Genomic DNA, 26,685 nt, shown 5'->3' with positions numbered 1-26,685 from the left:
CAGCTGCAGAAGCATTTTGACGGAGACAAAAAAGGACTCTGCCCTCTCAGAAATCTCTTTTCAGGACGTGGTTTAAAAGCTGACAATCATTTTCACCGCTCACAAGCTTTTCTGGGACGATCTCGTTTTTGTTCTTAATACAGACTGGCAAAGTGCTGCTGCCTGAGTTGTGTTCGGACTTGGCACAGGAGGAAACGGCACACTTTACCAGTCTGCTTAAAAATGAAAAACAAGCTCAGCGCAGATTGTCCAGCTGGCGGAGCCGAAGTCTTCCTCCACCCTTTTTAAGGGTAGAATTGACTGCTCCAATGATTTTTGATTAAAAATTTAAACTATTTCCCCACTGGCCTCGGCAGCTGATCACCGCCACAGACATTCAGCAGCCACTGGCAGCGCCGTAACGCGTTACCAGCCGGAGCTGCTCGCATCCCATCGCTCTGCGGGGCAAAACATCACAAGGGAGCTCGCTAACCCTCCCGCACTCACCGCCTCTGAAGGAAGCTTCGCCCACAAATGCCCCAACGCAGCAAAAACGCACAAGTGCTGGTAAAGACGCCAAGCCGCAAGCTAACAGCGAAGGGGCACCTTCCGACGGCGCCGGCACGGCTCCAGAACAGGAGGAGGGAACGCGGCTCCCTCAGCTGCAGGCTCACAGCCGAGCTGCTCCGAAGCACCACGGAGTTGCCACGCACGGTGCCAGCCATCGACAATCCCTCCCCTCGTGGCGCTCCAGCCCTTAGCGCTGCGCGAGTCCAGCCACACGTCACGCTGAGAGAACCGAGTTGCTTAAGCCTTTTTCCCGCACAGCGCACGACAGCAGTACAGCGAGGAACAAATCAAAATGCCTTGACCGGCGGCGTTTTAATCACAACACACAGCAGTATACAGGACATGCCACGCTGGGAGAAGCTTCAGTGCTCCACCAAGTTTAGCAGGAGAAAAATATCACGGAAGAAACTGGAATGTACTCCAGGCTCTGCTTGTGACTGAAGCCACACATCGAAGACCACACAGGTGCCAAAACAGGCTAAACGTTATGAGAAGAAAATCAAAGAGGTGGCTTGGGAGAACCCAGAACAGGACAATGGCAGATTTATTTACAGTAGGGCACAAAGAATACATACATTAATTAAAAATTACAAAGAATACAGAGAAAACACTCCGGGGGGAAGGAGAGAAATCAATGCTGGCTGAGCCTCTCCACAGGTGGGGATAGCAAAAAAAACAAACAAAAAAAAAATCTCAAAGATCTTAAATCAGAACCGACGCAGTACTCCACAGCACAGCTGGCTCGTGCATCCCCTGCTCTCTTTTTTCCATCCTTGATTCCTGGCTGCTCGGACTTTGGCATGGCGCATGGCTGAGGAAGTTATTAGGCAAGGCCAGAAAGACTTGGGGCTGAGGAGGAATCAAAGCATCTGTGAAGCCAGCTCCTCGCAGGGAGCAAGGCCATCAATAAGAGGCACAGGTCCTTGTGTAGACCTCATGGAAACTCTTAGGGCAATTTGGATTAAAATAGCCCCAAACCCCTCAAGTGCATGCATCAGTGCTGGTAACAGGGAGGGCTTGGGACAGTTGTGTTGGAATGGTGTCACCTGGGACAGCCGGTCACCTGGAGGCCTTATTTCTTAATATAGAAAGAAGCAAAACCAAAATTGTTATAGATCTCACAAACCACCACATCTCTCCCCTGTAGCCCTGACTGAATCCAGCTACTCTGGGGATGGAGGGAGCCTTCACTGCAACATCGAAGTTTTTTACCGGTAAACATCATAAATGACCAACATAAAACTTCAAACCTCGTTTAAAAAGATCTTCCCAGGGGCTCATTCAGGCATCAAGCCACAGAAAAAGAAGAGCCTGCTGCAGAAGAGCCCACACTGGCTGCCCAGAGGACTTAGACCGCTTCGTGGAGAACAAAATACAGCTGAGGGGGTGTGAACTTCTGTTCCCTGGAGGTAGAGAATCTAAGAGAGGAGAAGAGAGCAGCAAGAGCAGCTGGGGAACAGGGCAGGCAGTGAGGCAGCCCGCTTCTGGCAATGGGAGAACTCCTTGGGGCCACTCCCCGTCCCCAGCCCCTTCCGCGTGGCCGGCGCACGTCTCGCCGCAGCCGAGGCCCAACACTGCATCAGACTGCTTGGCACTAACGCAACGGCGGCGCCGACTTCAGGCTTCCCAGAACCGTGGGGTTCCCAGGAAGGACGCCGGCCCCGTTTCCTCACCCGGCTGGAGCAGAGCTATGGACATCACAAACCCTGGCCGTTACCTCATGCATCCTTCCAGTGGCGTGTTCTAGCACCAGCACAATCACACGCTTCCACCAGAACACTGCGGCCCGCTGCACCTTCCAAAGAGGAAATCCCACCCTCCCATGCTGTCCAAGGCCAGAAGCTGGGAGAAATGATGCTGAGGGTTGCAGTTCTCCAGCTCTCTCACGGTGAAATTGCACTTCCTAGGCTCCGAATGGCACCTCCATCAAACTGTAAACAAGCTGATGCCAGGACTTCTGCAGCGAGAGCACGCCAGACCCATGCTGGGTGAGCTTTTAGGATCCTTTTGTTTTGCCACAGTCAAGCTCTTCTGTGCAGACATGAAGGCAGGAAAGAAATCCAGTCTGATACTTGTCTGAAGAGTCTCCCTGAATCCTAGAGCACCCTAGGGGCTGGAAGAAAATGTTCTCACAAGTGTTTCCACTGCTGTCTTAAATCCATTCATCATCAACATAAAAAAAAAAAGAAGATGAATTAGCAAAAAGGGGTTTACTTATACAGAGGGATATTTCTCTGCTAAAAAACTCCCTCAAATCTGGAACAGGATAATAAAGTTAAAATGTAAGGTATCTACAGGCCCCTTTTCCCCCCAGAAGTAGCCCAGAATCCATGTACACTGTGCCAAAAGTTACATTCCAAAATGAGGAGTTATTTATTTCTCGTCACTCTCCCACTGGATTTTGTTTCCTTAAAAGAATTGGGAGAAGATGTCTCCTTCGCTCCCAGGAGGACATGTGTTCAGAGGTGTCTGCTTTCTGCTGGCTCTGTGCATCTTCAGTCTATTTTCACTGCGGCATAGATCTTCCGGACAAACATGTAGGCTGCATAGAAGCCAATGGTGCCAGTGAGGAGCCAGAAGGACAAGACCATAAGGGCGGTGTAGCCAAAGTACAGTAAGGAGGGAATGAACTCAACAATATCCAGCTAAAACAGAAGAGGAGTTAAAAATAAGTAAAATCATGTTCAGAGGTAACATGAGTCAGGTCCCACACCAGCCAACGCCCCCAACAAGGGGCATTCAAAGTAGAAGCAACCCTCTGCTCAGCTGAGATGTCCCCTTCAAGAGAGGGGCTGGGGACCACTGCTAGCAACTGATGGCTCCACACAGGTATCCCAGGCAGGGGCCTCAGGTACTTAAATCCTCCTCCCTGCTTTGGAAATGCCATTAGCACAGCTGGCTGCTCAGCTGCCTTGTGCTAGCACAGGGATGGGCTCGGACTAGGCAGCCCCATCATTTCCTTCCCCGGATCCAACGATTTCTCCTAGAAAAGTGGCACTTTGGTACGAGAGGGATAACAATACCTTGTTCACAAAGTAGAAGATGGCATAGATGAGCACGTAGAAGGCAGATCCTCCAGACACCAAGAAGGTCCTCCACCACCAGCGGTAATCCTGACAGGGTAAAAAGCCTCAGCATTATTCCACAGGCTTCCTTTTCATGTCACCAGCTTCACTGGCTCAGGGGAGCTGTGAGCTTTTTGGGACAGGGAGAACATTACCCATTTTCCTTCAAAGCAAAACCACAGTTTGGGCATGGGGAGCTACTTCGTCACAAAATTATTTCCAAGCAAGGACAAAAAGCTGACAGTGAAACGTGCCAGGTCAGCATCACAGCACTTGCTACCGGAGAACATGGCTCAGCCTTTGGCCCTGCATTTCTCTTCAGACATGGATGGCATTAAATGGTTTCTTTCGGAAGAGATGTCAGCTCAAAATACCCTGCTCCCAGCAGAATTGCCTGTATGAAACCACAGTTCCCAGCCTAGATGTCAAGTAGCTTCAACTCTCCTTAAAGTCTAGAGGTGTAAAGAACAATCACACCCACGAATCTGGGCCATGCTGGATTTTTGCTAAGCAGCAGCAATAACGTGACCTGTGCTTTGCCAGGAACGAGTGTGCACCCTGAGCTACTGAAACTATGACAAGGGAAATCTCACCTCAGCACAAAGCTGGAAGTACACCATGACAATGCTGATTTGTGAGCAGGATACCACCAGGATTATAAACACCAGGAAGAGAAAGCCAAAAAGGTAATAGAACTGGTTCTCCCAGATTGCCTGAAACGAAGACAGCATAAAACTGTTTCCATGCTTCTGTAATCAATCAGCAAATGTGAGACTAACTTCTTCCAGCTAACGCAAGAAAAAAAATGAGGGACCCTCGGCCCCACAGAGATGAGGCATCAGTTCAAGTGCATTTCCCAAAGGGACTGGGTTGCAAAAAGATACCCAAAGACAGCTACGAGGTAGCTTGCTCACTCCCCTTCATCTTCCTAGCAATGGAACAGCAAATTCCTCCATGTCCACAGAAAGGTGAGAAATAAGCAGCAGCTGAACGTCTTAAGGTCAGGTCCCCTCTTTGCCATAACGTTACAACAAGCGTTATCTTCGCCACCATCCTTCGAATCACCCTTCAAAAGAAGGTTCTACAGACATCTCCAGGTGTTTTCAGCAAGAAGACAGTCTGCAGAGACCCACAGCCCAGCTCTCTCTAGGAACAACACTGAAAGACCCTGAGGGAACCTGTCAGCCCCTCCAGTAAGTACAGGAGTACGAAACTGCCCCAGGTGGGTGCTCCCTCCCTTTCAGAGGCATATTGGCTTTGGCACAAGAGGAATCCTATTCAAGAATGAAGTGGGTTAAATGCTTACGCTGAAAATGAAGAACAGTTCAATGAACATAGCTCCGAAAGGCAGAATACCAGCCATGAGAATCCTATAGAGCGAGAAAGAGAAACTGTAAGCAGCACAACATAACTGTCTGGCCATTAGAAGCTCCCTGTAACCACCCAGAGCACTCCTGGCAGAAGCTCTACAGCTCCAGATTGCTAGAATAAGTTTCATGCAGTAAATGACTCAGCTGCTCCTGTTGCTGGGTACATTAAACATGTCAAGATTAAGTCTCTGATACCGCATTACTCAAGAAAACACCTGTGTGACCTGGCTGTGTCCAGACACCAGCAGAAAGGTGATGGTCAGCAGCCTAAGAGAACTGAGGGAATGGGGCTTAACTCACCGTATTTCCTAGACACTCATCACTCACCCGACAAATTTATTCATATACCACCTCTGCTCCGGGATCTGCCTGGGAATCTGGTTGGTCCGCACGGGATTGTCATACGGCTGCTTGCGAAATCCAAAGTAGTACCCCAGGTACACCAAGGGCAACGAGATCCCAAACCACATGCAGAGCAAGGCCACCATGGTAGGGAAAGGCACCTGGAATCACACAGAGTCATAAAAACAAGCAAGTTCATCTGCCTGGAGACTGAAGTCACTGGCCAGCCCAACTCACTGCACTGGCACCCACATGAGAAAGGTGCTGTGAAAGTAGGCAACTCCCCCACAGCCCAGTCACCCGCCTCCCACTCCAGCAGGCTCCCAGGATGAAGGAGGTACCTACCGCTCCAGAGGAGTGTTTCCCCCAGATGAAACAGTTCAGGACAAAGCAGATACCGAAAACGACACCCGGATACAAGGTAGCTGTCTGCAAGAGCAAACACAAGTTAAGAGAAAACACCTGACTTATTAACCAGATGCTTCTTTTTAATGAGTCCATTGCTGGGACAAGGCACACGTGGAGGAAGCATCCCTTCTGCTCCCACAGCAGACGGGCAGTGGGGAAGATCTCAGACAACCCTCTTGCTTTGCAGCAGTACGTGCTCTGGTGTTTACCCTTTCACGTAAAGCTACAAGGACTCAATCCACACCAAATCTCTGCACGTCCAGCCAGCGTGCATCCAGCTACCCACAAATGCATGTGGAACTTAACCCCAGACCTTGCCATCATCAACCCGGATAAGCAGCACAGAACACCAAGAGACTCACACAGAAGGCTCCCTTCTTCCATCGATGTCCTTTCAGAGTCCGGTACAAGCGGCCAGCGAAGAATCCACCAAATACCCTGGACAGAAGCAAGCCAAGACAAAGAAAATGAGCTTTCATTGCTGGGGAAAGGGAGGGCAGGTGTAGGCAGGACAGTTCAGTTGTGGAAAGCAGTGGGCACCTACCCCATGAACATGAAGAGAAAGCAGGCAGTAGTCATCAGTGCACCCCGGCTAGAAGGTGACAGCATCCCCAGCATGGCAACAACTGCGGAGGAAAAACCAGGACAAAGCACAATGGCTCTGATGCACACGTGCCAGCCTGCACCTGGAGGCCAGGGGCCATCCCACAAGCTGAATGCAGCCGCCTGGGATCGCCGCCTCCTCCACAGACCTCATTTCCTTCAAAGCCTAACACACCCACAGCCTCCAGCACTGGCCGGAGAGAAAGTCACAGCTTTGCTCTCAGGCTATAGATCATGCTTTAGCCTCATTGCCCAGAGATTTGAGCAGGTGCAGCTCAGAAGGCAAAGCACACATGCGCAAGTGTCTCTCAGTCCATTACCACCCAGTGCTTGTTTCTGCAGAATCCCTGCCTCTCATATCTTGATTACAGAAAATACAAACTCAAAAAGCATCTCTCAGCTGAAGGCATCTATCTAGAAACTCAGAAATGCTGAGCACAGGCCTACAGCCTCCATCAGGAAGCAGACTCATGTGACTTCACTCAAGCTAAGGTGAGCCTAGACTGAAGTTGCAGTTTGGAGCTGCAAACACCCTTGAGCACTGCTCCTCTTCTTGTTATGGCCGCTCCATGCAACACGTGCCACTTACAGATGACGATCAGGATCATACAGAAGAGCTGAATTCCAGAACCCAGGAGAGAACTGAGGATCATGGGATACTGTGGAGGCCTGAAGACATCTCCGTGCACAAGTTTCCAGCCGGATTCCTCCATGGTATCTTCCTGTAGCAACAAGAACGTATTTAAATACAGTTTAGCAGTGGAAATAACGGTCCTATCACAGCCACCCTAAGAGGCTAATTTCCTTGTATCTAGCTCTACAGAATCATATCGCTCTAGTTAACAAACTTCTTTCCTCTCGCACTTCAATCAGTTAAGACCTGAACTGCCAGTGCCAGGACACACGTTTATGGAACTGTCACCAGTCATTACCTAAGTATGAAGACATCTGTACCGGTAATTAGCTGTCGTATACAGAGTGCCAAAGGTGTCACAGAATCACATCAAGGAACAGTTTGGGAGGACCTCTAAGGATCAGCTACCTCATCCCCCCTACCACAGGCAGGGACATCTTTCGTTAGATCAGGTTCCTCAGGGCCCCATCCTGACTTTGAATACTTCCAGTGACGGGACGCGTCCTGAGAGCGCATTACGGAACCGCCTCTCCAATCTTCAGGGTTCAAAGAAAAATGGGAGGCAAGGTGGGAAGAGATACTACAGCCACATCTTCAAACCAAATCCCTCCTCATCTGTGCTTCCCTCCCTCTCCGATCCCAGCCCCAAGAACAAACACGTCATACAATGTCATCTTCTTTGTTGTAGTTGGCAATGTCCTTCCGGAGGGTGCGGATGATGATCATGCTGAGAATACCTGAAAACAAGTACAGGTTAGCTCAGAGGCTCCTGTGTGGCCCTGCTGCTCTCGTGCTGTGCAACCACACTGATCCCACCAACATACACAGTTCTGGCTAGGAGAGGAGGCCTTGGACCATTACTCTTCTCCCCCAGCCTACAGCAAAAACAGAAACAAAGCCCCAGGGAGTAGGGAAGGCAGAATTTCAGCATGAACAAGGCACTGTGGCTTTCCTAGTTTTTCTTTTTTTTTAAAAAAAGAAAAAAACAAAACACATTAACGATTCTACTCCCCCAACTACCCCAGTCAGAGCACAAAAGCGGGTAGCAGCCTGACCCCACGGGGTGCTGCCCGAACCAGGAGGTTTTATACGTGCTAACGCTCATTTCCTGCCCCTTCCAAGCAGGTTCAGACATGGCCACTTCCTCCTTGAGCTACAGGCAACTGAGGCTTAAAGACAATTCCCTGCACTTACGGTAAAGCCTTCTTCAGCCCACACATCTCACTCACCAGAAAGGAAAAAGACGACCACAACCGAGTTGATGATAGAAAACCAGTGAATCTGCACATCGCTCATGGTCAGGTAGGTGTCCCAGCGGGAAGCCCATTTAATGTCGCTTTCCTGAAAGGACAGCACGGTGTGACCAGAAGCCCTTCGGACACCCCAGCAGCTATCATTGCCCCGTGTCTTCTCACACCAGCACATTCCCGGTGTCTTCCACAACACCCCTGTGACAAACACTTGGAGCACGAACTGCCAGCCCGTGCCAGGCAGGGGCAGTTAGCTGCCAGCCAGCTTCCCACTACTCCCTCACCTCCCAGTGGACAGAGTACGTGAAGATAATCTGGTTCTCCTTAGAGGGATCGATTTCCTGAGGGGCAGAGCCTGTGGCTTCAGGTAGGGTGCACATCCCCTTCTCATCAGCCTTCAAGTCTGTAACAGAAAACACGGCACACACTAGGTCAGACCTTCCCTGAGGCACCACCCCTCCCGCTGATCAGCCTGGCCCCAAGTTCAAGGCACTGTGCCACTATTACTCCAAATACTGCAGGGAAAACATTCATTCCTTTCCCAGCTGCTCTGCGGTTTGCACAACTATTCTTCCAATCAGCAGTGAACAGCGTAAACAAATTTTAAGGAAAGATATTATTGTTACAGCTAATATTGTTCTTATAATTCAGACTCCCTCCCTTCCGTGCCCTGAGACAAGGAAGTAACAACTGGCACTGGTACCTCAGCGTGTGTTCAACACTTGACCTACAAGAGATTCTTCTCCCTTGCTCCCCTCCCTAGAAGTCACTCACCTTCTTGTTTAATACTCTGGGGAATCACTTCAAAGCGCACAACCCTGTAGGTGGGCTCCTGGTTTTCTTCCACATCCTCTCTGTGGTAGTAAAGGATGAAGGAGAGGTGGTTGTGCAGGTAGAACTAAAACAGATTGACATTAAATATAATGTTAGCCACCCGAGAGAGGAACAAGCAAAGTTTAGAAGCAACTGGAGAAAGCAGTTTCAGTGCAGAAAAGTGAAGACTCCTGCTGTTCCCAGATACATTGTGCTATAGTGCGAGATCAAGCTATCACTGCCAAGTTTAAAGAACAAGAGGAGAGAACACAGGTATTGAAGAGGTGACACCTCAAACACTCCAAGCATCAGTGACGAGGTTCCAGTCTATTTCTGGCCCAGACAATACCATTATATTGAGATACATCTCCACGATGCGCTCAGTGGAGACTTCGGTGGCAAAAGAACCACAGAATTTATGTTGGAAGGACCTCAGCAGCTACAGCCTTGAGTTTCCTGCTTGCTTTTTCTAACAGACAAACATCAATCAGTCTGCTGGTGCTCACAGCTGTCCTAAGCTTGTACTTTCAAAGAGCTCTTACATCACCTACGGCAGGAACAAAGTGCAGCAGCTCTGTTTGCAGGCACAGAAAGTTCATTCACCCGTAAGAACTTATACTCAAGCGATCAGAGCCGTGTGTGCAACTGAACTCCTGACTATGCTAAAAAGATACATCAGTTAAGTCAAATACAGCTAATCTTTAAGGCACACAGTTAAAAAAATATCTACAGGAATACACATGCTAAGTTTCCATTTGCAAATTTAAGAAACTTCTTCTAGATGGTTACAAACAGGATTTTTTTTTTTTTTTATACAATTTGCCAGTGCTTTTACTTTCTAATAGCCCATACCCTTGCCGTCCAAAGCCTTACGGCAGGTCCATGCTAGGAGCTTTGGCTGTCGTACCGGTATTCCAGCACCTGCCCTCACTCTCTTCTGTTAGAAGACCTCTCTTGTATTTCTATTCTATATAAAAATGTCGGTTGCGTTCCTAACCCTGATGCTCTCTGGTGGATTTCCAATGCTCTGAGAGACTCCCACCGCTCCTCTACGCACCCCTCCGACAGCACCCAGGTTCTCTACCTTGTTACCGTCCATAAACCCAAGCCTGTATCCATGCTCGAACTGCACATCCTTCTCCTTCTTCTTTTCCTCTTCCTCACGATTGGAATAAAACTCCAGCCGTGTGGCCACAGGGAGGTTATCAGCAATGCTGAAAGCACATATTTCAGATCAAATTTGTCCACGACACAGAACCCCCACCGACACAAACCCATGCTCCAGGCGACTCACAGGTGCACATAGTAATCCTCCCTGATCCGCTCAGCGATCAGCTTGCTCTGCTCCACGGTCAGAGTGACCGGCTTGTTGGGAAAGTTGCAAAGAACTTCACATTTCTTCTCCACATTCATGGAAACCTGGAAAGGTGTATTTACAATTCGATCCCCCCGGAGAACCTCACCTGGAAAACAGGAGAATAAAAGCAGGGTTTAAGGCTGCCAGGCTTCTTGCCACTGATCCTGCCACCCGGTTTGCAGAGCACTGTACAGCCAGGGTCATGAGAGCAAGTCTCCTCCGTTACCACAGATGCAAAGAAAAAATTAGAGGGTAGCTGACTTTGTTGGAAGTACCAAGCACTACGTGTAACTGGTTACGTGCTCTCTCCTTCAGGTAAGTTGTTTCCTTTTTCCAGCATACGGACATTCTAGTTTGCAAACTGCCAGCATGTAAAGAAATAGAGGGAGCAGGCCCTCCACAAACAGTTTATTAGAGAGGATACTTGCAAATCGTTTTCCTCCTTTAAACATACTCTCACTCAGCTCGTAAGCAGCAGTTTAGTGCTGGGGAGCATGCTGTTCGGCGGATACATACCGAGATTCTCAGCCTTGTACGTTATCTTGGTGGGCTGGCAGAAGGGCAACGAGTAGTACTCATATGGTAACTGGGTTCGTGAGCTGGTGAGCTTCACGGCCTGGAGGAAGAAAGGAAGGATTATCCCCATGACAGAACTCAGTTTCCTGCCCTCTGGTAAATACACCTCTCCTACGTTCACTTTTGTAAGAAAGGAGACAAATATTCCTTTTGCACAGTTCCTAGTCATACATTCTCTACCCTAGGACTTAGCAGCATTTCAATCACAAACAGAGAAACCCTTGAAGAAAGAAGCACGGCAGATTTTTTTTTTTATTTTTACAAATTTATGACTCGGTGAAGTCCCACAAAACAACAAAGAGCTTGAAAGACATTCTGAGATACAAGAATCAAATTTCATATGAGACTGCAGTTATTTCCTAAAAAAATATTTAAAAAAAAAATAAATCATGTCACACCAGACCTAGAGGTCTAGCCTCTAGTTACACGAAGGGTTGAGCAATTTTTGTCACTGGAAGAAAAGCCAGAGAGCCACCAGATTGGGAAGACAAAGGGCAGCGACAAAACCCAAACATTTCTGGAGAGTTCCCACAAGTCACATGGCACAAGGGAAGCACAGACATATACCACGATAGCCAAGGCCACAGCTGCTCAGAAAAACAGGAGTGTTTTGTAACGCAGCCAAGCTCCTTTATTGGAAGAGCGCTGGCAAACAGGCTGACCTGCCTTATCACTTGAAGAAGCATTTGGCTCATGAAATCCCTTTGAGACCAGCCACTCCAATACCCCCTCTTCCAGGAAGCTCACTGTAGCCACAGGCAAATCACATTTGCTTAAAAATAGCCCAGGTCTGGCAGCCTGCAGCCAGAGAGCAAGTTGTGCTGTGCTTCATGTGGGAGCATCAAACCTCAGCAGCCCCAAGGGTGCTGGATTTTGCTGAGACAGAGGCCACAGCTTTAGAAAAATAAATGAAAAGGGCTATAAATTGCTAACGTCTGGAAGCGGGGCCTGGCTTCCTCCTGCACAGGAGAAGCGGTTCCATCATTCACTACCAGCAACGCTGTACAGGAACAGCTCTTCAGCAAGCCTGGGCTGGAAGGTCCCCACCACTCAAGGACAAATGCCTGCTCCTGGAAAGGGCTTAGCATGGATTTCACTTGACTTGAAGACATTGCATGTGCAAACTGGGTAGAAGAGAACACTGAAAAAGTCCGACTCGACTACTGCTTTATCCTACCGTCCTCAGGCTCATCCTCCACGAGCATTTTGGGAGTCAGTACGGTGCCGGAAAAAGAATCTGGCTAAATTCGCTTCAAAACTGCAGAAAGAGCGCGCTCTTTGGCCAAACAGAGCAACAACTTGAGGACTTTGGTGCAATTGCTGAAGGGATTTGGTAGAAGAAATCAGAAACAAGAAAGAGAATCACGTTGGGAATTGCAGGGTGAGGTGACAAGAGTGACCACTTGAGGGCTGCTTACCCCCAACACCCTACACGAAGATAGTAAAAACGAAATAATCTGCACCAAAAATTTAGTAACAGGATCGATCCCAAAGTTTGACTTGCCCATCCCATGTAGCTATGATGATATAAACGAGGAATAAAAATGTACACACACACACACAAAAAAAAAAAAACGAACAACATACAACCAGATCCAAGTTCCTCCCACCTTTATTTCTACAGGATCATTCCGATGGAAGTTGATAGGAGCCACACCGGGCACATAGAAAGAATCCGTACCACGAAGCCACAACAGCAAGACCAGCAAACACCTTAGCCTTTCCTGCAAAAAGGAGAAGAAATGTTAACATATTTTTATATTTAATGTTAGCACTAAAATATAAATCTATATATTTAATATTAAAAATAGTAACATAAACACCAGAGCAACGTTAGATATGGGCAACAACACCGAAAGCATTAATTCCAGACGTTATAAAATCTGTAAGGTCAAGGGATTACGCACAACTCCAGGAAAGCTTTCCTCACTTCGTTTTGTGACTCTCATCGGGTCACCTTCCACTCTGCCTGGTTCTTCACCTGCACTCAGGAAAGCGCTGGCTTTGCTGAGCTGCAGGAAAGATGCGTTTGTCTGGAACGGTTCACCCAGCAGGCTGTCACCTGACTTTTCTACCCCCACCCGCCCACCCGCCACGCCTGTGAGGAACGGCACAACCCCGCGGCTTACTGGAGAACTGGGCACCAGCCCTGGCACCGGGTTAACCCTGCCCACCAGGAGCTGCCCCACACCGCTGCCTGCGGCGACCAGCGCGGGGTGGTGCGGCAGGGGCTGGGCACATCACCACCTCTCCTTCCACCCCACTCTTTTCTCCCTGCCCCTCTGGGCCACAACACAGCTCGGCATCAGGGAAAAAAGCTTGCAGGATGACAAAAATAAGGACGGAGCTTTGGAAGGCGCTCGGAGACACACGGGCACGTGGAAGATGAAGTTTGCGATGACACCTTCGGCAGAAATCAGGCTCTCTGCACGCAGACGACGATGACTCAGGCGGTACCAAGCAAGAGAAAAGGCTGAGGGGGACTACGGAAAGAGCTGCCAAGAAAGAGCATTTGGTAACAAGAAACGGGAACGCTGCTACGCAACAGGTGGGGCTGAGTTTTGAAAGTGAAATTTGAAGGAAAATTTCCAATGCGGGCTCCTCAGCAGCCAGCTCTGCCTGGCAGAGCGCGTGCAGGGAGAAGCTTGGAGCCTTCCCGGGCAGGATCTGTGCTTCCATACCCACGGAGGTGCTGCTCCTCCAGCAGTTAGCGTGGCAACGCGGACACGTGCCAAAACACCTGCACAGCTCCTGGGCCTGGCCCGGCAATCGTTTCATTTCAGACGCCTGCAGGGCAGACCGTCTGCCGCGCAAGATCAGAACTCGCAGGACGCAGCCCTGCTTTAGGTGAGTCCCAGAGCCCCGGTGAGGCACAGACTTCAGAAGGCAGGGGACTGCCTTTGTGGCCTTCCCCGATCCTGTACGCTTCAAAAAGCTTGCGTGAAAAATCACACAGGTGCCGGTCTTTGTTCCAAGGTGCCAGGGAATCGAACAACGAAGCAACACGCAGCACAACAGGCACGCACAGCTCCAGACCAGGAAAGTCAGCCCAGGGAAATGGCCGAGAGGGCAGGCAGCACGTCACCACAGGACGCCCGCGGCGGGGCGGGCGCTGCCACACGAGCACGCGGCCACCCTCAGCAGCGACAGGGGCTGCCTCTTCCCGTCGCGTGAAATTCAGCCTGCGGGACCTCTGTCAATCCCGAAAGCGTGACGGGCAATCTCCTTTGAAAATCCATCCCTGTGATTAACTTTGGAAGGAACCACTTAACAGTAAGGACAGTTTAACTCAAGCCTTCCTTGCAGCCATTCTCACAGCGCGCTTCTTGTCCTACGCGCAGGCACCAACAGAAGCTCGCAGAGAAACCCTTCCAAGAAGCTACTTCTCAGTAATTATCACTAGACTTTACATTTGCAAACAATTCCAGGACAGTTTCTTTGATTTATCTCATTTAGAAAGACTTAAAAAATATTGCCTTTATTATTTCTTCTAAAGATCCACAAAAGCTTTACCAATCGCTGCCAAAAAAGCGGGGTTGTCGAGCTACGCCCCGGCCGGACCCAGCAGGAGAAGACCCCCCAGGACACCTTTCTGTGACCACACACGTGTACACACACGCAGTCTGCAGGCTCGGAAGCTGCCAGTGCCAGAGTCTGAATTCCGAAGTTTATCCAGGGGAAGGGGCAAACAGGAGCCCGCAGGCAGCCTTGCCCCAGGCACTCTGCCAACGCTCTTCAGCATCGCCCAGCGCGGCCGGGCCACCAGGGCCCGGGATGCCCCCGCCTGGCTGCTGGCAGGCGTTTTCTAGAGGCTGCCAACACGAAGAAGCCTTCGAGCAGCAGCGATTTCCAGCAGCCTGCAGCCCGGTGATACGCCCGGCACCGCGTTAGGGCTGGCTTGCTGGTTGATAATTCACCCAGGAAGGTGAGAACACAGCACAGGATTTGCTTAAAGGGAAGAAAAGGAAGCAGGAAATGACAACAATGGATAGCGTATGAATGAGATGACAGATAAGGCTTCATCTCTCTTACACAGAGAAGGGCAAAAGGTACAAACAGCAACAACCAAGGGCTTCTAACTTTCGGTTTTGAGGAAAACCAGGGAAAAGGACCTGTGCACAGCCACTCGTCCGGCCAGATCCACAAAGCTCTGAGGACCTGGTCCAACTACCAACACTTTTTGATATGAGGTCAGAAGGGGAAGAAGGGAATCGCCCGCTACTCCGTGGCAGGAAACGAAGACCCACTACACCAGAGCACCCCAAGCTCCCTGCCACGTACGATCAGTCTCCGCTCGGCGATCAGGATGTTAGCCGGGCGCAGACAGCACCCGCTCCTCGCCCCTGCCAGGTGCCAGCCTGCCACCTCCCCGCCCCGCTCGCAGGCTGCCTCGCCGGGTGTCTCACAAGTGTTTGCACAGGCCCAGCTTACGCTTGCGCTCAGAGGAGTCACTGAAAGGCTTTGGAAAGGAGACAAGTGCTGCATTCACACGGATCTCTGAGAGCCCCTTTGACACCAGGAGGGCTGTCAGCAGCCTTCTGCCTTTCGTACAAGAGGAGGCTTCCAGGAGATCCCCCGGAGAAACGTCTTCAGCTCTCGAAACGAGCTCGGGCCCTGCCTCCTCCCTGCCTGGGAGAGAGCCAGCAGCACGTACCGATGCCTAAATCAAACCAGACGCGCACCCCCGCTCTCCGATCCCCGTCCGGTTTCCGCCAGCCTTGGCGCTCCGGGATTCCCCGCGCCCCGGTGCCGGCCAGCAGCGCCCATCCTTTCCCCGCAACCCTGCTCCCGCAGCGCCTCCTCCTCGAAAACCTTCCCCGAAGGCGCGGGGGCACGCTCCCCGTTCCACCGGGAGGCTGCGGGCCGCTCACCAGCGCCTCGGCAGCGCGCTGCTCCCCCGGGCGGTGCCGCCGGGGCCTCCCTCAGCGGCCTCCCACCGGGAACAGCCCCGGGGCACGGCTCGGGACCGGAGGAGGTGGGAGGGGGAGCGACAGGCTCCCGCCCGGCCCTGCTGACAAGCCGCAGCGGGCCGGGACAGCCTCCCCCCGCGGCGCCTGGGGCCGGCCGCTGCCTCCCCGCCGGCGCTGCCCGGGAGGGACGGGGCCGGGCCGGGGCCGCCCCGGGAGGCTGCGAGGCCTCGGCCCGATCCGGGGAGCCGCGCCCGGCCGCGGGGGAGCCGGCGGGGCTGCAGCCGGTGCAGCGTCCCCGTCCCGTCCCGTCCGGTCCCTCCCGGCCCGGTTCGGCCCCCCGGTCCCGGCCCGGCCCCCCCCGGCCCCGGCCCGGCCCCGCTCCGTGCCCGCCGCCGCCGCCGCGCTCACCATCGCCGCCGCCATCTTGGATCCACGTGTCGGCGCTGACGTCAGCGGAAGCGGCGAGCGGTTGGCTGCGGGGCCGGTTGCCATGACGACAGCGGCCTCGGCGGGCCCGGCCCGGCCCGGCCCGGAGCCGCCAACGGCGGCCGCGCGGGGCCCGGCCCGGCGCTAACGGGGCCGGCAGCGGGGGCCGGCAGCGGGGGCCGGGGAAGGGGCGGGGGCGGCGGGGGCCGGGCCGGCGCTGGGCGTGAGGCGAGGGCCGCGCCGCCATCTTTGTTGAGGGCAGCGCCCCGAGAGCGGGCACCGAGGCCTGGGCGGGCACCGGGGCTGCGGCCCGGCCCTCCCGGCACACGGCGCCGCGGGCGGCAGCAGCCCGGGGGAGGCCTCGGCAAGGCCCCGGGGGCTGAGGCTCCGTCTGCATCGGGGGCAGCCGAGAGGAGGCGCCTCGGGAGCGTTTGGCGAGCTCTGGGCCCGCTGCCACCGGGTCGCCCGAGGGAGCGCTGCAACGATGGGGCTGTTTAAATAGTTTATTGACTGTAAAAAAAGCTTCTTAAAGCTGATAATAAAAGCATACAAAAATGGTGTTTGTCTTTTTATATGAGGAAAAAAATAAGCAGTCATGGAAGTCCGTTGTAAGAAGTAAAGAACACCCTGTAAAATCATTACTTCCTCTATTCCTCTTCCCTAAACAACCTGCCATTAAATACTAAAAACGAACAAAACCATAAAATGAGCGTGGAAGGAACGCGTGGTTCGTTGCTGATAATGCAAATCAGAGGGTACGAGGTAAATGACATCTGTGGGCGAAGCGGAGGTGTTGGAGTGGAGGGGAGCAGCCCCGGGAGCGCTGCAGGGGCTGCAGCTGAAGCACGGGGCAGGCTCCAGCAAGGGCTCCAGAACGTTGCACGGGGGCAGATCGGCGGGGTTAGACCAGTCCCACCGCTAAAAAGCTCTGTGTGTGCATATCCACTCCCTGAAGCACGCGCTGCCCTCCTTGCTGAAGTAGGCTCACCAAAATTTGCACTCAACAGATGAAGTACCACAAAAAAAAGTACCGCAAAAAGAAAAGTACCAAAAAAAAAAAGTACCAAAAAAAAAAAGTACCAAAAAAAAAAAGTACCAAAAAAAAAAAAGTACCAAAAAAAAAAAGTACCAAAAAAAAAAAACCAACACCATCCAGCAGGGCTTTGGGAGAGTCTCGTTTCAGTAACGCTTCAAAGCCAGGTCCCTGAGGCAGAGACGAGCTGAGGTGCCGCAGCGCAGCACCCGGTGGCGATCCATCGGGATTTCACCAGCGCGTGGGCGCGAGCGGCCAGGTTGTGCGGGCGGTGGGCACTGCACAGCACCCCCAGGGCAGAACGGCCTTTCAACAAGCACAGTGCAGCACAAGCGCCTACTTCTGCAAAACAGCACGATAAGATCTCAGACGGCTCAAAAAACCTATTTCTTTTTTCCTCTGTAGCTGAAGCAGCCGTGGCCCCAGCCCTCCTCGCGTGGTGCTCTCACACCAGCTGGACACCCACCAGCAGGCACGGCCCGGGGCAGCTGCTGCCCGGCAGTCTGGCACGTGCAGAAGGCACAAGGTGCAGCCCTGCCTCGCTTATCCCCGGCCTGGCAGCCCCGGGGGTGGCTGGAGCGATGCTTCGTCGTGCCCTTGCTCCTAGCCAAGCCTCCTCAGGAAGTCTTTGGTTTCTGGGCCAGGCCAGCAGACGAGGAAGGTGTGCACAGATCGAGAGCGGGACAGGGAAGAGCAGGGTGCATGTGCTCGCTGCTGCTAACACGGCGCGCACAGTGCAGGGCTGTCCATCGTTTCCACCAAACTTTCTGCATTATGGCTGCTGCTGATACTGGCTCTCTGTCGCAGTAAAGAAATCCTCCAAAATACTCTGCGTGTACTCGAAGGTGGGGCGATCCTCTGGTTTGGTCTTCCAGCACCTCAGCATAATGTCGTACAGCTCCTCGGGGCAGTTCTCTGTGCGGGGCATGCGGTAGCCGCGCTCCAGGGCCCTGATCACCTCCACGCTCGACATCCCTGGAGAAATGGAGCAGAACGGGTGAATGTTTCACAGTTTGTCACTGATTTCTTTCAAAGGCAATGAAGAAATAAAACCCAACACTCACCCTTTGGACACTGTCACTAGGGAGAAAAAGGACAGGTTGGAGGAGCAGGGGAGGGGGAGCCCCTACTCCTGTTGAGGGAAACATGCGAACAACTAGGATGGTGCGTCACTTGTTGCATGCGGTTTTGTACCCCATTTGAGCAGACCAGATGGGAATTGTAATTGTTTTGTATAAATTCCCCCCAAATAAAGGCGGCATTTCTCCATCTGCTGAGTTTTTAATGAGCCGTTCCTTCCAGAGTCACTGATAAATATAAGTTAGTGCCGATGGCAGAGCTGGTCCTTCCCTCGCAGCCCTTTAAGCCACCCCACATCCTTCACGGACAGCTTGTGGCAACGTCCTTGTGCAGAATCATTTTCCATTGAAAAAAGGCACCAGAGAAACAACTAGTATACAGTACAGGGTGGCTCCTAACGATGAAGATTTACAGATTGTTTGAGCCTTCCCAAAAACATCTGGCCCAGCTATCAGCCCTGAACTCCTGTGCTACTTCCAAACACGCTTAATCTGCAGGAAGCAGAAGAGCATGGGTTAGTGGTGTGCACACAAATCTGTGTGCTGTCCAGAGATCTTCCAGCTCTGCTCCCACTGTGAGATTCAAATTTCCTGCCATTGCCTCTGTTTTCAGTGACCTAACTTCACGGAGAAGCAGATCCCGTAGATGGGCCCCAGAACACAGAGCACATCTTTTGGAAGCGGATTAGAGGGCGCATTTCAGCTCCATACCTGGGTATGGGATGCGCCCATAGGTAATGATCTCGGTCAGGAGGATCCCAAAGGACCAGACATCTGATTTTATAGTGAAAGATCCGTAATTGATGGCTTCTGGTGCAGTCCATTTAATGGGAAACTTGGCACCTGGACAAAGAGATCCAACGAGAAACACGAGCTATAACCCAAATGCTGAGAAACTCGTAGTGAAATATGGGGAACAAGAAACAAACAGGAAGATGTGAAGCAATGCAAATGAGAGGAGCTTCCACTCATCTGTCCATTTATGCAGTATGTCCCTCCCTGGGCCCTTGCTGCCAAAGCTGCACATTTTAAGTGGCTTTAAGGGAATCCCACAACCCTTCACCATCTCAGAAAGTGGCCAGACTCCCACAGCAGCTCTTGTACCTTCCCGGGCTGTGTACTCATCGTCTTCAATGATCCTGGCCAGGCCGAAGTCTGCGATCTTGCACACCAGTATTGCTGACACTAGAATATTGGCAGCTCTCAGGTCTCTGTGGATGTAGTTCCTCTTCTCAATAAAAGCCATTCCTTCTGCAATCTGTAAAAAGCAGAAAAAGGCAAGGGGTCTGTTTGAAATAACACAAAAACCCTAAAAGTGACTGTTGCTAGGAATGGAAAAGAGCTTAGTTGCTTCTGGCGAGTACAAGAGAAGCAGGGCCAAAGGCGGCTGAGCCACGGCAGAGCACGGGGCAGCCACAGTGGAAACGTGATCGACTGCTGCATGGGAACCACTCCCAGCGCAGGGAATCCCTTGTGAAAGACATCAGGGGTTTGGGTGGCCGGGCCAGCACAACCCATTTAAGGCCACACGTGAGAAAAGCAGCAAGAGCTGGTGTCCGGGGAGCTGACGTGCTTGTGAGCAAGTGTCTGTGAATGTCCGCAGGTCGAGGTGTAACAGCTGGGCAAACCGCTCTCTGCCGAGGGGACAACAAATGGACTTTAACTGCTGCTGTTAGAACCTGTCAGCAGTACAGAGCTTCTCTGGGGAGGACAGAAAAGCCCCACGATGGCCCCTGGGCGAGGACAGGGAGTTGCCTGAGGGCTTTGAGAGCAGCCCATGAAGTCAGCCCCGCCATTGCACCCGCAAGGCTGGACCGGGGCAAGGTGCAGAGACCCACGAAATACAGAAGTAAACCAGCACCGCAAGAGCGGAAGGATCATTTCCAGGGCCACGGGCGGTTTTGCTCGCAGTGACTCAGCCCCAGCCCCGGCACCGGGCTCACCGGCTGCTGCCCTCGTGCAGGTGCTGGGGGCTCTGCCCCGGTGCTGCAGCCGTGGCACGAGGCGCGGAGGGGGCAGCCCGCGGAGGCAGCCTGCCGGGAGCAGATGGCTGCACGCCTGCCTCGCTGCTCGGCACGGCCACAGCCGGCTCGAGGAGCCAGCGACCTGGTCTAAACCTCCTGCGCCTGGGCCTTGCTGCTGCTCAGGTTCCTCCGTGAATTATTTCACTGAGGCGCCAAGCTCAGCTCAGTGGTCGCTGGCTGTGGGCGCTGCAGAAGCAGCAGCGACAAGACAGTGGTTGCACAAATGATTGCACACGCGAAGCTAGATGTACAAGCACACTCAGCTGTACCCAAAATCAGCTCCTGAAAATACCCTCGACACTGTTTTCACCGAGTACCCCTCCCTTTCCAGATGCCTTCCTCCAGCCCACGGCTGGAAGATGATTTTAAGTGTAGTTACTGCCATAAAGCTCCCATAGGCACTGCTGTGGGGTAAAACAGCATGTTACATTCCTTGCAGTGCTCTCGTGAAGGCTGTCCCCTGGGCTGTATCGCACCGAGCACTATTTTCAGGTAACTGTCACATCAGCAGCGATGGACACAAATCGGTAGCTTTGACACTGCTGCTCCCCGGGGAGGCCACGCCAGCCAGACCCGGGGTGTCCTGGAGACAGGACAGTGCAAACGTGAGCAGGTGAGAACCAGCTCCAGCCCTTCACCCCGCGGCTTCCAAAAAGCAGAGCTGTGCTGCGGGCCCCCAGGGCTGCGACCTGCTGGGCAGAGACCCACAGCCCTAACAGAGGAACCTTCCCGGCTCCCAAGAGGGTCTGCTCTGCTTCAGGGTGCTGGGCACAGCCCGGTGCTGGCTGCAGCTACCGGGTTAGTGGGGAGGAAGCAACCACTTCTCCTTTCCTGCACACCTGCTCCCACGCTAGGAGCACACAGCGGGCTGCCTTGCACGGCACCGTGACCCTCGCCAGCCCCTTCCCCACATTTCCCAGCCCATGCGCCTGTCCCCGGGGCGCTCTGCAGGCAGTGGGGCCTTCCCACCTGAGCTGCGGGCGGGCTGCTCTCAGTCTGCCCCCCAAACACCTGGAGAACAGCTCTCGGGGGGATCTGGAGGGCTCGAGCTCAGCTTTGCAAACCCCGGGGTGCCAGCAGCCGGCCCCATGTCCCGGGAGCTGGAACGGGGAGCTGGGGAAGGTCTGTCCCCTCCTCACCTGGGCAGAGAAGTCGATCAGCTTCGGCAGCGGCTGCTTGTTCCCCTCCTCGCTCTTCAGGAAGTCCAGCAAGCTCCCTGCAGGCAGGCAGGGCACGGGGCTCGGCTTGGCCAGGGCCATGATGCTGCTCCGGGACCCTCTGGGGCCCACCAGCTCCCAAACCCACCCACAGGCAGCACAGATCCCATCCTCCTCTGCCTGTCCCCCTCCCTCCCTCTCCCAGGGCCATCCCCATGTTCCCCCAGAGCCCACGTCTCCCCTGGGGATGGGGGGAGCCAGTCCTGCACCGCGGGCACGTGCAGGGGCGCGGGCGGCACCTTTCTCCATGAACTCGGTGATGATGTAGATGGGCTCCTCCTTGGTCACGACGGCGTGCAGCTTCACCAGCTTGTCGTGCTGCAGGGTCTTCATGAGGTTCGCCTCCTCCAGGAAGGCGCTCACAGACATGCTGCCGGGCTTCATGGTCTTCACCGCCACCTTGGTGTGCTTGTTGTAGGTAGCTGGGGGGGGGGGGGACGCAGGCCGTTCCCCAGGGTGCCCAGCCCTCCCCAGGCACCCCGCACTAGGAGCACTGGGCTGTGGAGCCAAACCCCCACTCCTGCAGGCAGAGCTGCTGCGCGACGGCTGGAGACCACGCACAGCCCCGGGCCGTCCCCACGGGAAGGACAGGGCCACCACTACTTCCCAGTGCCTCTCTCTCCTCCCACCAGTTGCTTCCTCGCTGTCTGCTCGCAGGGCACTCCCCCACCCCCTGCCACCCCTCCACCTCCTCTCCCATCCCTCGCCCTTCCTCCTTCACCATCGCCTTCCTCCTCCTCCCAGCTGCCTCCCCCCGCTCTCACCCATCCACACTTCTCCAAACTGCCCGGCTCCCAGCTTCTTCTCCAGCTGCAGAGACTCCCGAGGGATTTCCCACGCATCTTTCTCCCAGGGCTTCTGGGGTTTGGGCATGCAGCAGGGGTAGGTGAGCCTCTGGCACAGCCCGTCGCTTTGCCCTGCCGGGGAGCGGCGAGTGCCATCAGCCAGGCTCCGTGCTACGAAGCGCAGAGCCCGCGACAGCCCCCGTGGGTGCAGGGCACGACCCAGCGTCGGACACCAGCACCGCAGCACGGCCCTGCTGGGACATGGCACAGTCAGGGCTCCAGCCTGGGGACGGGCAGTCCTGGGCACTGCAGGCATTTGGGGCACCACCACCCGCAGCTGCGACTGCTGGGCACCACGAGGAGAAGCCGAGCGGCCGCACGGAGCCCAGCGGTGCCAGGCAGGATCGTGCTGGAGCGACGCCCCCGGGGCTCACCCTTGTAGTGCTCAACCAGCTCCTGCAGCGTGTCGAAGCTGTTGCGCGGGGAGATGTAGAAGCCGCCGCTGTCCAGCGTCCGGATCTTGTAATGCTTCACGCTGCCTCCCTGCAGGCCGTCCCCGTCCCGCACCGACAAGGAGTAGCAACCTGCTCGGGGAAGGGCGAGCTGCGAGCCGCGGCATGGGGCAGTGCCCCCCCCGGCTCCCGGACACCCGTGCGGGGTCCCAGCACCGCCCAGCTGAGCCACCAGCACAGCACTGTCCCCTCCTTGCCACCGCCACCCCCTCAGCTCCAGCATGCGGCCAGCTGAGCCCCAAACACCAAAGGCAGCCTCGGAGGGACCGGGCATCCCTGGACCCTGCAGGGCTCAGGCACACGGCAGCGCTGAGGCTCTCGTGGGGGCACTTGTAGAGGGAGCAGACCCCAGCTCCTGCCCGGCAGCAAAGCAGAGCCCCCTGGGGGGTCCTGAGCCCCTCTCCCAGGCAGATCTGCACAAGGGAAGCCCTCCCAGGGCTGTCCTCGCCCTGTGGGGTCCCTCGGTACCTTTGGTGGTCTCGCTGTCCCGTATCATGAAGGATCCGATCACGTTCCCAGGGCCAAGCAGCAGCCGCTCTGCGTCCTTCCTGCTGATGCCCTTAAAAAACCACCTGGGGCAGGAACAGAGCACACAACGACCACCACTGGGGACCAGAGAGCCAAGGTGGCGTGGGCTGGGGGGGCGTTAGCCCCCGCTACACGGGGGACACGGGGCAGGAGGGGGGACGGCCACAACTGGGCAATGTGGGAGCTTGTGGGATGGGCTGGCCCCGGAGGGACGCTCACTCTTCTGTCTCCAGCGAGTCGGCTCGGGCCACGTAGTTGCTGGGGATGAAGCCCTCGTGCCCTGTCACCAGCGACCGTGCCTGCCACCACTCGCCCTTCCTGAGGATAAAGATGGCAGCGGGTCAGTGCTGGGCGCCACCAGCTCCTTCATGCCAGCGGCACCCAGGGCGCATCGCAGCGCTGGGCACAGCTGCGAGCGAGCTGACGGCGGGGCGGTCACCGGAGCGCTACAGCACAGAGCAAATGGGCAAAGTCCACAAAAACAGCAAGCAGGGCCACACGAGCCTTCAGGACACCCTGCGGCAGGGGACACTTACTCCTCCAGGACCTTCAGCCGCTCTCCCTTCTTGAAGCTCAGGTCCCCAGGGTGCATCGCCTCGTAGTCATAGAGCGCCAGCACCACGCTGTCCCCCGGGCCTGTGGCAAGAGGGGCTCCTGGGCACCCGTCCCTGCGATGGGACCAGGTCCCTGCCACCCCGCGCCACGGCCGCGCTGCGCTCGGAGGGAGCCCACAGCTCCCAGGCTGCCAGGTCCAGCTGGGCTCGATCCTGGGCTGAGGATCGGCTGCGCACCCCCACGTGCCCACAGGACCGCGCGTACTCACCATCCACGGGCAGGGGCACGGCTACACTGCAGGCATTGTGCTGGAAAGCAGGACAACAAACAGAGGGAAGTCACGGGTGGCAGAGACCGGTACCCCGCGGGCCTCTCGGCCACTGCACCGGCATCTCCCCGTCTCCCTCCCCGAAACCCTCATTTTTCTCTCTCTTTCCCCGTAATTCCTTTATTTCCACCAGGTTCGCTCCCATCCCAGCGCCCCCAGGCAGCCCCAGGCCCGGTGCTCACGCAGCTCCAGCGAGGCCAAGGGCAGAGCCCACACGGGTGGCTCCAGCGCTGTGCGCGCCCACCCAGCGGGGGCACAGCATCTCCCACTTACGTGCTTGTTGTCAGCCGTGGGGTCCTTCACGTAGTGGCCCAGCTGCAGGCCGGGGCCGAGATCTGTTTTTATCACCTTGTCTTGGATGTCAGCTTCCTTCGACTTCACGCAACCCATCCTGTGAAGGGGGGCAGGGGAAGTGGAGCCGTTGCGACAGAGCAGAAAGCCCCGCGCCAGCAGCTCCTGCCCCAGCCCACGGCCCCGCTCCCACGGGCAGGGTGGGCTCCGCTCCCCCAGCACCACGCACAGCACCAGCACCCAGCCCGGCCGGTCGGAGCCGTGGGCAGCCCGACAGGGGCGTCAAGGGGCGAGAAGAAAAAGGGGTCTTGTGGCGTAGAGAAAGCCGTGGCAGGAGGTGAGTTTGGGACAGGCAGGGTGCCACGAAGCAGCTCCGCAGCTGCTCCCCAAAAAAGCTTTCCCTGCCCGGGGTGCCGGGGCTGAGCTCCACAGCAGGGAAGCGCCGCTCTGCTATCTCCCGGTGCTCAGAGCTCACCAGCCCAGCACGGTTATCGGCACTGTTATTCTTTTTGCTTTTATTAAAGAAGGGAAATGAAAAGTGGTTCAGCCCAGGACAAGACCACATCCGAGAGAATGGCTGTGCTGTGGGCAGGGCCCCGCCAAGACCTGGGGATGGGTACAGAAGGGTGGCCAGGGCCAGCAGGGGCCCGAGGAGCCCATCTGGGCACTGAGCCCGTGGGGTGGAAGCCCAGGGAGGCCGGGGAGAAGGCGAGAGGAGCCCTGGGTGCTGCTGTGGGCTGGCACCCCTCGGTGTGGCCATGGGTCTCTGCTCCCTGTCGTGCCCCCCGGCTGCGCCCTGCAGGGTGAAGCTGCCTTTGGCAGCCACCAGCCCAGGATGAATCCAAGTGCTCAGCTTTCCCCAGCTCCCCCAAAGAAACGTCAGCAGGAAAACCTGCTGCCAGAAGCAGCAAGTGTGGGGGAAAACCCCCCAGAAAAGACACTTCCCTTTGTCCGGCGGAGACCTCAGCACAGGGGAAAGGAGAAGGGTGCAGGCGGTGACAGCAAAGGAGGAAGCAAACGGCCCCCGCATTGCAGGGGACGTGCACAGCACTGCCTTGGTCCCACAGCCCTCGAGGGACCACCGCTGTCACCTCCCAGCCCAGCCACTGTCACTCCTCGTCCTTTCCAGTGTGCCGAAGCCTCCGCCAGACCCCTCGTCAGGGCAGGGCATGAGTGGCAGCAGCAGCCCGAGCCGACAGGGGCAGGGAGCGCGTCCCCCTCCCAGAGGACACCCTGGACTCAGGCATCGAGACCAGCTGCCAGTGAACCCCAAAAGCCCAGCACAGAGCAGGGCAGCATCAGGCCCCTGGGGAGCTGAGCACGCCGCGGCCCCGAGCCTGCAGCATCCCGGGTCACCGTCACACGCAGCGGCCGGGTGGCGAGGGCTTTCCCACGGGCTCTGGTGGCACCGGGAGCACCGGCACCGGGAGCTGTTCCCTGGCACATCCCGGGTCCAGCAGCTGGCCTGGCTGCCCCGAGCGCTGGGGACGGGACGGGAAGTGGCGGAGGTGTGAAGGCGTGGGCACACCGCAGCGCAGCCGCCCACGGCCCCGTGTCCTCGCTGCTGCTGGGACGGGGGGCGGCGGGGCCCCAGCAGCCCCCCGAGAGCCCCACATCGGGCGGCGCCTCCACGGGGTGCACCCGGGGCACCCCAGCACCACCCCACCTCTCCCCTCCTCGCACCCCGGTGTCACCTTCCCGTCCCCCCCGGACATCGCACGCCCACCCCGGGACCCCCCCCCCCCCGGACCACCCGGGGACAGGACGGGGCCAGACCCGTGCCAGCACGGTGCGGGACCCCGGCAGCACCGGCTGTCCGGGGCAGGGACCGGCCGGCTGGGCAGCCCGGTACCGGTCCCGGGAGCTCCGCGCGCCCCGCCGCTCCCCGGGGCTCCGCTCTCACCTCGGCCGCCGTCCCGGGGCACGTCCCGGGGCACGTCCCGCTCCCGGTCCCGCTCCCGGAGCCGCGGCTGCCGCCGCCGCGCTCAGCTCGGGTGCGCCCCGCGCCCCGCCCCGTCGAGGCCCCGCCC

General features: G+C 55.7%; 2 protein-coding genes across 2 annotated transcripts; both read right to left on the bottom strand.

Moving 5' to 3' along the window:
• Positions 1-1,075: 1,075 nt before the first annotated feature.
• TM9SF4 (transmembrane 9 superfamily member 4) lies at positions 1,076-16,443 on the bottom strand. Its single transcript, XM_040576338.1, has 18 exons — positions 16,286-16,443; positions 12,578-12,691; positions 10,908-11,007; positions 10,329-10,497; positions 10,119-10,248; positions 8,996-9,119; positions 8,506-8,624; positions 8,201-8,312; positions 7,638-7,708; positions 6,927-7,059; positions 6,279-6,360; positions 6,097-6,172; positions 5,672-5,755; positions 5,312-5,487; positions 4,921-4,984; positions 4,208-4,327; positions 3,573-3,662; positions 1,076-3,194 (listed from the first exon to the last, which is right to left on the bottom strand). The coding sequence occupies exons 1-18, from the start codon at positions 16,367-16,369 to the stop codon at positions 3,045-3,047; spliced, it is 1,998 nt and encodes a 665-aa protein (XP_040432272.1). The 5' UTR covers positions 16,370-16,443; the 3' UTR covers positions 1,076-3,044.
• Positions 16,444-17,383: 940 nt separating this feature from the next.
• On the bottom strand, positions 17,384-26,668 carry HCK (HCK proto-oncogene, Src family tyrosine kinase). The gene is made up of 13 exons (XM_040576337.1): positions 26,559-26,668; positions 24,638-24,755; positions 24,305-24,344; positions 24,018-24,117; positions 23,701-23,799; positions 23,422-23,525; positions 22,876-23,025; positions 22,421-22,573; positions 21,896-22,078; positions 21,579-21,655; positions 19,520-19,673; positions 19,127-19,258; positions 17,384-18,311 (listed from the first exon to the last, which is right to left on the bottom strand). The coding sequence occupies exons 2-13, from the start codon at positions 24,752-24,754 to the stop codon at positions 18,109-18,111; spliced, it is 1,512 nt and encodes a 503-aa protein (XP_040432271.1). The 5' UTR covers position 24,755; positions 26,559-26,668; the 3' UTR covers positions 17,384-18,108.
• Between the last annotated feature and the right edge of the window lie 17 nt (positions 26,669-26,685).

The sequence above is a fragment of the Cygnus olor genome, chromosome 16 (assembly GCF_009769625.2).
Source record: "Cygnus olor isolate bCygOlo1 chromosome 16, bCygOlo1.pri.v2, whole genome shotgun sequence".
NCBI classification, from domain to species: Eukaryota; Metazoa; Chordata; class Aves; order Anseriformes; family Anatidae; genus Cygnus; species Cygnus olor.
Note: the sequence above shows the minus strand (reverse complement) of the source record. Positions and strands in the feature narration are given on the sequence as shown.